A 14,486-nucleotide genomic window follows, 5' to 3' on the forward strand; every position below is an offset into this window, starting at 1 on the left:
AAAAGACTGGAATTCAGGGACCCCAAACCAAATCCTTTAAAAACAGAATGTCTGGTTTGGCTCTCTGCATTTTCTTCCAAATGGGGAATTGGAATGTTCATCAACATTCCGGCAGCTCAACGTGCTAACTCAGACCTCTCCCAGAGAGTAACTGCAGACATGACAAAGACAGCAGCTTGCATTGTCCCTTAAGTATTTTTCTCTGTGCGTCGTTTTATTTATATTTGTGTACAAATTTGGAAAACCATTCCTTTTCTCCAAAACTAAATAATCTGTGCTTTCATTTGATCATCAGTCATTTCTATACAACTGCAACGGGTTCCTGAACAGATTATCTGAAGCTGGCTTTTCCTTTGCAAAAAGATACATAGATATAGTACGGTACTCATGAATCAAGATAAGGGCAATGTTACATGCAGATATATATTCTAACTTCTTTATAAAGTTCAGTATGTGAGACACGCAAGGCCTTCTTCCTAGTTAGGGTGGGAAAAAAGCATACGCAGGTGTGAATTGTCTTGTTGATCTTCACAAAGGTCACTTATTGGTGGGGGACATTTGTTGGTTGATTTTTTGAATAAAATCAGCCAGATGCCCTTTTCAAATAAATGTTAATGTTGTCATAGATTTGGGCAGGATTGTCTTTAAACAGACATTTTGTGATTCACCAGAAATGCTGAAAACATAAACTGGATGGATATTGCGGGGAGGGCTCAAGCAGCCACCTACTGAAGTCTTATTTCTCTTGTGTGGAGTTGTGCAGTGCCCGTTTCTCACGTAGTTTGAGTTGCAGTGTGAAAGGTTTTTTTTGGGGGGGGGGCTCCTGTGGCTCTTGAGATATGGCTCTCCACATCACCCTTTGAAAAATCCACTCTTCATTCAACTCAGAGCAAAGATCCCTCCTCCCCCGATGCTGACAAGTCATATGATTCTTTCTCATGCCCAGTCAAGCCCTTGTTCCATCTGGATCCGTGTTGCCTATTGTTAATGGTAGTGGCTGTCCAGAATCTCAGACAAAGAATAAAATAACCCCAAGTAGGGTTGCAGCCTTCAGGTGGTGATTGGAGATTCCCCCACTATGACAACTGATCTCCAGGTAACAGAGAACAATTTTCCTGGAGAAAACAGCTGCTTTGGAAGGTGGACTGTATGACATTATACCACATTGTTCCTCTTCCCAAAAACCACCCCCTCAGGCTCCACCTCCAAAATCTTCAGCTATTTCCCAGTGAGGGGGACTGACTCTATTTCCCCAGAGTTTTACGATACATTTCTAACATTTCACTATATTTGCTAAAAACATTCAGTTAAGGCTTGCTGGAGTAAGAGACTATCTAGAAAATATTTTAGATTGTACAACTCTTGAAAAATGGCAGAGAAAAAGGTAATTTAATATTATGACAAATATTGTTCCATGTGTTACCGAAAATGATAAATCTAAGATTTTTTCCCCCCAGAAAACCCTGCATTTGAAATCCTAAACACAGTTCTACTCTTCTAAACCTCACTGACTTCAGTGGTCTTAGAATGGTGTAACTCTGCTTAGGCTGGCACTATACATACATACATACATACATACATACATACATACATACATACATACATACATATATATATATATATATATATATATATATATATATATATATATATATATATATATATATATATATATATATATATATATATATATATATATAGAGAGAGAGAATTATATTGCAGAATATATTGCAAAAGCACGAATGCCCCCATTCAGATAATTAATGTATAAGTAGCTGGAAGCGGAATGTTTCTAAAACTGTGACCTAACGTGGAGGTACTAAAGCCAAGGTGAATTCCTACCATTTGTCCTCCCAATAATCTGGTTTGTGTTATGAAATTGCCATTTTCTAATCCATCTCTCAACCTAGAGATATTATTTCTTCCCAATAAGCAAAAAAAATTACAAAATTCATTTTTAGATTAGAGCCACTATTTTTCAACAGCTTGATTCAAGCCCAGTAGCACCTTAACAACCAACACGTTTTTGAGGGTATAAGCTAATATAAGTCTAATAAATATCTGATGATACCTGACAAAGAGAGCTGTGAATCTCAAAGCCCTATAACAGTGATGGCAAACCTTTTCGAGACCGAGTGTCCAAATTGCAACCCCAAACGCACTTATTTATGGCAAAGTGCCAATGCGGCAATTTAACTTAAATAATCCCCTCAAACAGGGCCCAGCCTGCTGTAGCCTCCAGCAAGTCCCACATGTACTGCTCAGCACCTCTCTAGCATCTCTGCCGCCTCTGCCCACCCCCCGGGCAGCAGCCACCTGGAGCACAAGCACCAGGCCCGCCAGCCGAGTCCTCCGTGCTCGCTGAGGTGCATACATATCAAGTCCAGCGGCCCAGGCCAGCCTAGATGTGGAGGGGGGACGATTTCCCCCCCACATGACGAACTCTGTGCGTGTGCCCACAGAGAGGGCTCTGAGTGCCACCTCTGGTACCCGTGCCATGGGTTCGCCACCACTGCCCTATAACCTGCAAAACCTGTTGATCTCTAAGGTGCTTCTGGGCTTGAATCTTGCCATTTGACTGCAGACTGACATGGTTACCCTCTGAACATATTTTTCGGAATTGGTACTAAAGGAGAGATACCTGGGGCAAAAGGAACGCCATCCATTTGTTAATTCTAGTTAATTGGCAGTGCATAAATGTCTGTACAGCTGCAATCTTCCTGCCTCCTTTCCTAGCCACACAATATACTTCAAAGAACCATGTTAATTGTTTTCACCCAGTTCTCCATATTAGAACCTTCAGCTCGTGTGGAACAGTGGGGAATCAAACCCGGTTCTCCAGATTAACCACTATACCAAGCTGGCTCCCCAACTTTTCTTCTTCATATATTAACCATAACCATTTATAATGTGACATAACAATGTTAAGAACAGCGTATAGCAAATGAAACTGCACAACACAGCAATCACCTTCGTCTAGCCTGAGGGGCATGTTTTATGCTGTTGCTTATCCACTGTCCTAGGGCCAACATTCTCAGTGTTAAAGTCAGGGGCAAACTGGCCCTTTAATTTTCCAGGGATGTTCCCGGTGTGCTGTCCCAAAAACACAGTCCAACCCTGAAGTCACTCTGTACCACAGGAAACTTCCAGGAGCAAAATGCAAAAGTGCTATTGCAGATTGCAAAGATTTTAGTGGCAGAATCCTGGAGCACCTCCCTGCATTCATGCTAGGACTGAGAAAAACGTTTGTCCCAGAAGCAAGTGATATGTGAGGAGTATATGGTGGCAATAGTAAGCCATGATGTTGCAAAGCCCCTGAGCCTGGGCATGCCAATCACAGCATCTCACTACCCGTTGCTTGAAACTCGGGCTGAGGCAACAACAGAAAAGTACTCAAGGCCATGAGCTAAACTCGCAGCCCTCCAGATGTTATGGACTATGGTTCCCATCATTCCCTGCCAGCATGACACCTGTGAGCTAAGTACTCTGAACAAGGGCGTTCATTCCTCCCTTCCTGACTGCTGCTGCTAGGGTGCATTGGAGAAGTCACAACCACGGATCATCTGTTTATTTAAACTAGAGAAGCGCAGCCAAAGGTTGGTGTGGGAGATTCAAATGCAATGGTTACTCATTAGACTTTTATTCTTCAAGGACCACCGGGTGGTGTCTATATTCTCCCCCCCCCCCCAAATTCCTTTTATCCTCACATCAGTCTTGAGAAGTAGATAGACTGAGAAATTGTGATGGGCCCAAAGGCACCTTGTCATCGTTGTGGCAAGATGGGGAGTTGAATCCACCCCCTGCCCCAGCCTGGTTCCACCTACTAACCATATCCCATTGGCATACAGCATAAAGACAAGACCCCACGCACCCAATGTCTTTGGCTTTGCTCATAGACCGCCAGCATTCAAAGAGTGTGCCTTCTCTCAGCCCCATGTGACAGCTTTGCCAGCCCTTCATTTCTTTTTTTCTTGCCCACAGTGTCACTATTGGGATGAAAATTTGGTGTGGGGTTCTTCCCAAAAGCATCACCCCCACCATCATATTTGACTAATGTTTCACCTGATAAGGGAGCCCACAATTGTGGTCTGGTGGGTTATTTGCCTAATCACTTAGACTACTACTACTACTACTTCTATGTGTGTGAAGTTTCATCAAGTGGCTTCTGACTTATGTAAACACTGTGAATTCACAATGTCCAAAATGTTCTATCATTTACAGTCTTGCTCAGGTCTTGTAAACTGGGGGTCGCGGCCTCCTTTATTGATGCTGTCCATCTCATGTTGGGTCTTCCCCTTTTCCTGCCTTCAACCTTTCATAGCATTATTGACTTTTTCAGTGAGTTTTGACTTCTCATAATGTGACCCAAGTACGGCAGCCTCAGTTTGGTTGTCTTAGCTTCTAGGGCCGTGGTGGCGAACCTTTGGAACTCCAGATGTTATGGACTACAATTCCCATCAGCCCCTGCCAGCATGGCCAATTGGTTTGCCACCACGGCCCTCTAGGGGTACTTAGACACTTTGGAAGCCTTGGTCTCTTTACTCCTGATTGTGTACGCATGAACTGTAGTTTGTACATGGGAGGAACATGCATTTGACAGATGTTTTATCATTACTTCACTTGTTTTGGAGGGTGGGCCAGGCTGCGCACTTGTCCACTGAAGCATTAGCTTCTGTTTATAGTGAGGGAGCACAGGTGTCTACTGTTTTTTTCTGTCTCTTCATCCAGATTTTAATTCATCCTTTTGTTTCATGTGTGGGAGCTCTCCCTATGACTGGAACCTCTATGACTAATATGCAAAGGGGTCTCCTAGTGATAATATGAAAACCTGACACTGAAAATGGAGGATTGGAATGGAGCTAATACAGCACTGATTATTTTAAAAGGTATCTGGGAAATTAAAGCTAGTTAGCCTAACACCTGTTACAGGTAGACTGGAAGGAAATGTTATTAAAGACAGACTAGAACATACTCATACATAGAAAATACTCTGGATGAATCAGCATGGATTTTGCAAAGGCCAGTCTTGTATCACCAGCCTTCTGGACTTGTATTACAGTGTTAACAAGCATGTGGACAAAGGTGATCTGGGAAATGTCATATTCTTAGACTTCCCAAAAAGTGTTGAATAAATTTCTTTCCTGAAAGGTTCCTCAGTAAATTTTGAAGTCATGTGGATGGATCTGTGGATCAGGAACTGGGCAAGAACAGGAAGCAAGCGCTATTTGATTTGTGCACAAATGATCTGAAATCTGGTAGGGCAGAGAAGCAACCAATGCTCACAGATGATACCATTTCCTCAGAATGGTGAAAACCAGTGTGGATTGTGAAAAGCCCCAAGGGGATCTCTTCAGACTGGGCAAGTAGGTAACAACCTGAAAAATGAGGCTTAGTGTAAGGAAGTCTCAGGTGAAACACTGGGACAAAAATATTGTAGTGATAGCCTCTGGCTTAGATTCTGAGTTAGCAAGACCTTTGGTCTGACAGAGCAGGGTTCTTATGTTCATAAAATATCTGACTGTAGAACATTACACATAACCAAAGATACCTCAGAGACCTTCTTAGTTTGCAAAAGATGTATTGTTGTAATTATCATCATCATTATTATATTATATCTTTAATCCTTTCATTTACAGTATTGTACATCTGGTTTAAAATATGAAAATACTCTGCCCTTCTGAAAGACAGCTATTCCTTTCACTCAGCTTCCCACTTTGTTACACATACACAATGGATGCAAGCTTCATTATTATGCCAAACCTCCCCCACCCCCTGCTCAGTTATTTGTACATTCAGAACCAGAATGAAAGTTATTTCGTAAGCAACAAGCTCCTTAATTATTATTGATAACAAGTTAGAACAACGTAAATAAGTGATCATCATCAATGATATCTAAATGAAATGCGTGCCAAAGAAATCTATCCAGAGCCGCTCCCTTGCTTTTGGTCGCCGTAACTCCTGACTCTTATTGGCCTTTCTTGTAGGCGGTTTTGATTATGGCATTCTTAAAAAGTGTCACTAGGGGCGTATGGCTGCGTTCTGAGGTCATAAAACCACCGTAGCGTTTGTCCTTAGGCGGGGCATTCCACCGGAAGTGACGCATCTTGTATAAGGAGCTGTCTTTCTTCACTTCTTCTGGCTGGTCTTCCTTCTCTTCAGACATCACTGAATCATAGCTCTTCTTTTCCTCCTGGGAGTCGAATTCTGGGTAGTCCATTTCCAAGGCAAGTTCTCGTCTGAACTCCTGGGGATAGCTCTCTGAGGATTCCTCCTCCACTTCATTTGGGTAGATCCTCACAGGTCGCCTCTTCTGGCCCACAGGCTTCCCCCACCTGAAGTGTTCCATGGCGTACGATCGCTTCCTTTCTTGCCTTTCCAGGTCTTGGTTGCCTTCACTCTCTCCATCCCAATTGCTCTGAGCTTGCGAAGGAAACGCGAAGAAGTCTAGGATGCGGTCTCTGGAGAGCTCCTCTCGCTTATGGCCTAAGTCACCGCCGCTGCTATTACTTTTGCCAAACTTATTCCAGCGGAAATGGCTCATGACATACTTCCGAATATTCTCAGACAGGGGCTGCATATGGCCGTTGCCAGGAAAGACTGGTGACTCAGCCGAGAGATCCAGCCTGCAGGCCTTGAGGCACTCCTGCATTAGGGAAACGGCAGGGTAAGGAAGGGTCACAAAGAGACAGTCACAAACCCATGGCCCTCAACAGCATCCAATCTAAGGTTGCCAACTTTGGAAAGTTCCTAGAGATTGGGGGGATGGAGCTAAACGGGGATGCAGTGCCATAGAGTCTACTGCAGGGGTCTGCAACCTGTGGCTCTCCAGATGTCCATGGACTACAATTCCCATCAGCCCTGTCACTTGGCCATGCTGCCAGAGGCTGATGGGAACTGTAGTCCATGAACAGCCTCTGTCTGAAACTGCCATTTCTCCAAGGGAATTGATCTTTGTAGTCTGACGAATTGCAGTTCTGAGAGCCCACCAGAAACCACTTGGAAGTTAACAACCCTAATCCAAGCAGACCTGCCAACACCAGGCAGAGATTATCTAACTTCTTCCCCCACCCCATTATTCAAAATTCTCAGTTGGCAGTTACTATTAAGGTAAGCTTTCCAAAAGAGCTCATCTCATCTCCAAGGTATGCAATCCCCAGCACATTCACAGGTAAATCAATGGCCTAAACCAGGGGTCAGCAACCTTTACCAACCAAAGAGCCATTTGGACCTGTTTTCCATGACCCTGAAGATCTAGTGAGTCCAGTTTGGCCCCTCCACTCACCTTTCCTGGAGGGACATGCCCATGCTATCCTCCGACCTCCAGGCCACATGGAGCCGCAGTATAAGGCTGAAAGAGCCACATGCGGCTCCGGAGGGCAGGTTGCAGACCCCTGTCCTAAACCATGAGGCACTGAGAGACCCACCATGCTAGTCCTGCTTCTCAGCGATGTAGAGCCACAGAGGTATAAGCTGGGTGGGTTCCATAATACACTCTCTGTTCGCAGTGGATGATAGTAAGATCTATGCCATGGGAACTGAGGGTGCCTCAGAACTCTCACCAAAGTTAGGGAAGGGCATTTTCTCCAGGATTAGTCCAATGAAATACTTTTAGGTAGCAAGTGGAAAGACCTTTCTCTGAGACTCTGGGGAGCTGCTGGCTGCCAGCCACAGTAGACAATATTGGACCAGCAGACTGACCCTATGGAAGGCAGGCATGTATATTCAGGCAAACAGTAAAGTCAAAAGAGTTTCCTGAATGGCACATGTTTGGAAAATATATAATTTAGCCTTCTAATCGATCAACTCCCAGGCCTGATTTCCCAAAGGAGTAGGATAAAAAGATGTCCTCAACGTTTCTCCTAGTCCAGTGGTGAGATTCAAATAATTTAACAACCGGTTCCGATGGTGGGATTCAAATAATTTAACAACTGGTTGTTTACAAGCACCATTTTAACAACCGGTTCTGCCAAAGTGGTGCGAACCTGCTGAATCCCACCACTGCCCAAGTGGTAAAGATCACTCCCAAAATCTCTTACCATTTGCCAAGGCAGTGCTGGGAATGCTAATACTATTAAGATATGGCCATTGATAGTGTTGAATACCGTGGCATGCACACTATCACATATTGTCTGGTATCAAATATTTAATTCAGATATCATTCAAATATTTAATTCATGGGGAGTCAACACAGATAATAAGTAGACTGGTGATTCTCAATATGGGACCATGGGGTACTAAGGCATCTGCCAGTGTGTTTCATGGAACTTGCTTGTTTTTGAGCTTTGGGGATAAAAACTGGAGGTTCTTCAATGGATGATGCAAAAATAGCAGTTGACTAGCTATCAATTTCAGGCTGGTACATCACAGCCATGTATTCCCAGTCTGGGCACTGACAGAGATTTTGTGATGTCTCTGAGCTTGGCAGAATCATCTTGCAGCTAACCACACCCACCCATTTCTTAGGCTAGTGAAACCAAACAGTGTCTCTGCCCTGAAGCAAAGAGATGATCCTGTCTCCCGTTGGCAGCCATTTGTGATTGGCTCAATTTCCTAGGAGTCACATTTTGTGATGGTGCCCTCGGCCTTTACATAACATTTCAAAAACCTGCAGGCTCCACAAGGCAAACTGAGAACAATCCCCCGGCCCTGGGAAATATTTGTAATTGAAATTAACCCAGGAGAATTTGGCAAAGCAAAGTGATTGAGACTCTCATTTTAAGTTCCGACATTCGGCATATCCTCAAAGGTGTTATGATTTCATCTGACCTCAAACTGAGCCCTGGCTTTCAACTAGGGTCGGCCACCTCATGAAGATCTCCCAGATCTCCAACTGATCTCTGGGCTACACACATCAGTTTCCATGGGGAAATTGGCTGCTTTGGACAGTGAATTCCATGGCATTAAGAACATAAGAACATAAGAACGAGACTGCTGGATCAGACCAGAGTCCATCTAGTCCAGCACTCTGCTACTCGCAGTGGCCCACCAGGTACCTTTGGGAGCTCACATGCAGGATGTGAAAGCAATGGCCTGCTGCTGCTGCTGCTCCCGAGCACCTGGTCTGCTAAGGCATTTGCAATCTCAGATCAAGGAGGATCAAGATTGGTAGCCATACATTAGGCATTATACCCTACTGAGGTGCCTGCTTTTCCCAAACCCTGCCCTCCCCAAATCTCCACCCCCAAGGTGGAGTTGGTAACCCTACTGTCAAGACAGGTGCTGGTTCGTTAGGGTTTCTTCCTCCCCACATGCCCCCAGAGGATTTTTAAAAATCAGCCATTGCTAGATTACAATAACATGATAACAATATATTGTTATGATCTATTAGCTTTTGCTGGGAATTCAGAAAAACAAATTGATAGCAAAAGATCATTATAATCCTGAGATCTAGCAATTGCTGACTTTTTTTAAGCCAGAAAAAGCCTTTTGGAAGGTGTTTGAGCAATTTAGTTCAAACTGAACAAACTGCATGACCGGCTCAAGTCTCATTGGCTCACTCAAACAAAGGGCTCTAGAATATGTTTGACATGAAATTCATGGCATATGTTGCCCTAGTGACTTCAGTTATAAACCTTGACACTGAGGCTCAAGATCTACGTCAATGAAGCCTTGTCAGCAGGTTTCTCTGTGTGTATTTGTGCTCTGGAACCTTCCTTCCTTGAAGAGTCCACTTACCAAAAGGCCAGCTTCTGTGTCCATGTCCCTACACCGACCACTCTCCAAGCAATGTCCATGATCTCCTACCACTGAGTGGAAGAGCAGAACTCCCAGAATGGCCAAAACGCCGCTCCATTGAGGATTCAGCATCTTCAAGGGGAAGTGCAGCAAGTCTGAAGAAATGAAAAGATGGCAGCCATCCTGAGCACAACAAAGTAGAAACTTTGGCCGGGATGGGCAGGGTAGAAATATAATAAATAATGATGATGACGTAACACAATGGCTATGAAACAAAAAGTTCCCGGTCAGAATCAGGCATTTGGTGAACTTGATTTTATTTATTAAGGCTTTATCCGACCATTCATCCAAGGAACTCAGCAGGGTTGCATGATGTCCCCATATGTGGTTTATTTTCACAACCACCTTTGGAAGTAATAGAAAGCTGGGCTCTTAGGGGGTGTGTACCACAATGTCACCAAGTAAGGTTTGTGGAAGAGAGAAGGTCTGACACTCTTAACCCTATACCTCACTAGCTCTTCAGTACATGACTACTTTCTCAGCCTCAGCCCCTGCCTCCCCCAACTGGGATAATAATACCAGCTGAAGTAGGCTTACGGTACTGGCTTGCATCCAGTCAGATGTTTCAATTTTTCTGCTCATAGAGTGTGACTTTCTCACTTTCCCCCAACTTTTGCAGCCCATAAGGCCCCCAAATGCCATCTGTGGGGGTTCTCTGCAGCGTTTCTGGGAGCATTTCAGATTGTAGCCTGGGGGGGGGAGGTGTGAAAGTTGCAATCTGTGGGCATAAGAATTTTTCCCTGTGGGAAATATTTGACTGGATCTAAGTCAGCATATAGAAAGTAGCCTGAATACTCTAAACAGGTTCTTTAAGAGTTAAACATAGAGATAGAGACAATGACATGTATCAGTCTCTCAAGTAAAATTGCTTTCACTGGCAATGAATAATACCATGATTCTGATACAGACCCACTTCCCCATTTGTAATGGGTAAGGGGGAGCATGGATAGCTACAAAGGGGAAAGTTCGTTCACTTGGTTTTTCTGCTTCTCTGAATCCCTTACCAGTAGCAAACCAGGATGAGAGCCAGCGTGGCATTGCAGTTATTGTTGGATTAGGGTCTGGGAGACCCCAGGTGAAATTCCCACTGTCAGGAAATCATTGCTGGATGACCCTCGGTCTGTCCAGTAGCTACTGGGTTGTTATGAGGATAAAATGGAGAAAGGAAGAATGTTGTAAGCCACTTTGGAAGAAAAGTGGGGTAAAAAAGTAAATAAATACTTGCCTTTTGCCTGATTCAAATTCCCACCACCCCAGCTAATATACATTTGCTCCAGAAGGAGGAGAAAAGGGGTATCTGTTTGCTTCCTGTATGTTGCCTCCCACACAGCAGTTAGTCGCTTGGTGGAAGCAATTTACCTCAGGACCATAATGTAGGAAAAAAGGTTAAATCCCATGCCCCCACACCACAGCTCCAATCAAATCCAGGCCAATTACGTTTGCTTTCAACCAAAACAAAACAAAATGGTCTGGATCCTGGAGCAATTTCCACTGACAGAAGGGATTTTCATCAGTAGGGATAGGTTTTCTCACTTGCTGCTGCCTGAAATGCTTCCTGCAGAGGTACAAGAACACCATGAGGGGAGAGTCTGAGGTCTGTAGTGAAAGGGGGAGATAGGTAATAATAACTCTTCCATCGTTAGTGAAAATATACTGCTGGATTCAACCCAATGAGATCAGATCACTGGTTTTTGCTAATCTCATGCGGCCTTCAGAGGCCATATTCCCCGTTGCAATTCATTTCTGCAAAGTGAGGCTAAAGTTCAATTTTGGTATCCAGAAAGAAGGATATCCTGGTGATTTCTGGCTGCCATGCTGTCATCTGCCCCCTGCAAATTTGTGTCTTCTTTCAGTTCTGAACTACTCGCTGCTAAAGGTTCATTTCCCAATTATCCCTTAGTCACTTACCTGTCAGGGTCACCATAGGTCTTCCCTTAAAATAGGCATCAGTGCAGAAGTTTAGTTTCCACCAGTTGAAATTAAAAGCTGCTTTCTAAAAAAATAACTACCTTGCCCGAGCACTCTACTAATATCATCACATAGAAGGGATTTATTTTTCTTTTCAGGGTCACATAACTGCTTAGAGGGTGTCAAAGGGGAAATAGAAAGTATCCCCTTCCTTAATTCAAATCCAGATTAATGAAATCACAGTAACCACCACTTCAAATTTTACATTCATAACTATAAATATTGATTTGGATCATCACTCTTACCTTATAGGTCAAATAGCAGGGGGTGGGGTAAGTTCAATGTTTTAAATAAGGTCCCCGATCGGGGTACAAAAAGGAAATGCATAATGGTTAAGTAACGTCAGGTACAATCCATCACTTGAGCTTCTTTTCACATCAATAGGGAATGTTTAAGAGACTCGGAAGGAAAGTATCCCTCTGAGCAACTTCTGTAAGTTACAAGAAGTCAAATTAGAGGGGACTCTGGCATATTAAGTCCAGGTCCCTGCGGAGTCCAAATGCTACCCTCCTCAAGCGTCTCCATTGTCTCTGTCTCCCTGTCAGGAGTTCTGCCAAGAAAGGATGTCTAACACCTTTGTTAGATTTTCCCTTCTGCCCTTTGATTCGGACCTGTATCCCTGTACTTGAAACTGATTGTTCTATGAACCCCCCCCCTCCACACACACACACCTCCTGCCATATTTAAGGATGCTTGTAAACTGGTAGTGCAGTCCCACACAGAGTTACTCAATTCCAAGCCCATTGAGATCAGTGGGATTAGACGGGCATAACTCTATGCAGGGTGGCATTGCTGGTTTGCCTCCACCCTAATTGTTGTTTCTCTTTTTGCAAGGCTGAAATATAAAGAGGGGAAAGTGGGGAAAAGATTTACCTAGCAAGGAAGGAAGGCTTAGAGAATAGCTAGTCTCAGAAGAGCAGAATTGCAATTGAAGAGCGAGAGATGCAACCTTTCTCTCTTACCTGTTGCTGTAGTGTGTGGTCTGTGGCGTGCTCTCTTTCTCTCTCTCCCTCTCTTTCTTCCTGTCAGCGTCTGCAAACCTTGAGCTGCCGTCCCACCTCCTTTTATACCACACGCAGGGCTTGAAAACTACAGCAGCCTTCCGGACAGACCTTTTGAAGCGAGCATAACAAGAATAATGGGTGCCCAGAAAGGTTCCAGGTGTATACAAAAAGAAGAGATTAGCAACTACTTGCCCAAAGTGAAGAAGTTGCAGGACGTGGCGGAGTGGGGTGTGGGTGGGAGATTAGCACCTCAGTGCCAAGACGCCTGACCAGCGAGGCCATGGAAAAAAAACTCTCTTAATTGCTGTGCAGATGAGGAAATCACAAGGGGTTTTTAATTAGGAACCAGACACCCATTAGCACAGAAAAGGCACATCAATTTGTTTTAGTGTATTCGGTTACCTCACGCATCACGATGCGCAATGATGTTTGTCACCATCTGATTTTGTTCCCTGAGGTGGATTTTTTTTTCTTCAGTGAAGAAGAAAGAAAACTCCCACTGTGGGGGCCCACTGGTAACACCTCAGTCACTGGCATTCTGGCCGAGAAGTCTCTGTCATTTAAAGGTTTCTCCATCAGCACCAGGAGTTCCATAATGTTCAAAGGTATCCCTTCATTTGAACCCAGCATGTTAAGCTGTTCCTCTCTCAAACTCCCCAATATTCACCAAATAATCCTGCATAATTATCACTAGAGGCTACTGTGGGGGCCACCAAATTCATCACACTAACAGCTTCCCTTCAACCCCATAATGCAATCCTATTTTCCCCAGAGGATATTCCATTGTTCCAGAGTAATGAGTGACTGCCACAGTTTGTGTCGACCGAGGCAAGGATGGAGGCTCTTGTTCAAGCAAGAAGCTTGTCATATTTTAAGGATCAAGAAAAGAAAATTCCAAGAGATCGGTTGGATGTCCCTCATCTTTTAAAAAAAAAAAACTTGACTGCACCTGTTGGAATCAGATGGCACCTAAATATTTCCCTCTGTGGGGCAAGCTGCCATTCAAGGACTCAATTCAGATCAAGAAAATAGGTTTGATTTATTTTGATACTTATGCCTCATTATTTTTGTCTTCAACGCAGCTTATGGCATTATTCTCCATTTTATTATCACCCCAAAAACCTTACGAGGTAAATTAGAAGGAGAGAGAAAGAAGGAGAGAGAAACTGGTCCAATGTCACCAGGTGATCTTGCATGGAAGCAATGGCATTTGAACCTTGATGCCCAACTCCTAGTCCAACACTCTAACCGTTATCCACACTATCCCTAGCTAGTACTGCTTCCCAAGTCCCATTCTCCAGTCCAGGAGTTCCAGCCACCCAATGCCTCATTTAGCTTATTTTAATGGACTAAACTGCACACAACACTGGGGACCATGAGCTAGTCAGCTGCCTTCGTGTCTCATATGCCCCTTCCAAAAATTCTAGCAGCTGTTTCCTCTCTCCAAGCCATTCACAAAGCAGAGGCAGGAAGCCTGGGATGTGGCACTCTAGGCACAAACTCTTGAGCTGTGATCAGTACTGAAGAAGGGGTTAATCCTGTCTCTAAACGGACCTCTCCATCGCTGCTTTTTCATCTGACAACACATTAGGAGGTTAGACAACAGACTTCCTTTGTAAGATATAGTCCAGCCTGCAGTCTCATGATAGGAACCTGCCTCACAAGACCTGCAACCCTAATCTTCAAAGAGGAAGAAATGGTCTTTCTTGGATCTCCAGAAAGACTATCCTGGGGATCATGGGACCCAACTGGGCAACAACCAAGCATGACAGGGGCTGG

General features: G+C 44.1%; 1 protein-coding gene across 1 annotated transcript; it reads right to left on the reverse strand.

The window, feature by feature from the left end:
- Positions 1-5,561: 5,561 nt before the first annotated feature.
- On the reverse strand, positions 5,562-12,774 carry POMC (proopiomelanocortin). Its single transcript, XM_048517897.1, has 3 exons — positions 12,666-12,774; positions 9,676-9,830; positions 5,562-6,643 (listed from the first exon to the last, which is right to left on the reverse strand). Exons 2-3 carry the CDS (start codon positions 9,805-9,807, stop codon positions 5,966-5,968), a joined length of 810 nt encoding a protein of 269 aa, XP_048373854.1. The 5' UTR covers positions 9,808-9,830; positions 12,666-12,774; the 3' UTR covers positions 5,562-5,965.
- Between the last annotated feature and the right edge of the window lie 1,712 nt (positions 12,775-14,486).

This window comes from Sphaerodactylus townsendi, linkage group LG01 (genome assembly GCF_021028975.2).
Source record: "Sphaerodactylus townsendi isolate TG3544 linkage group LG01, MPM_Stown_v2.3, whole genome shotgun sequence".
Taxonomy (NCBI): domain Eukaryota; kingdom Metazoa; phylum Chordata; class Lepidosauria; order Squamata; family Sphaerodactylidae; genus Sphaerodactylus; species Sphaerodactylus townsendi.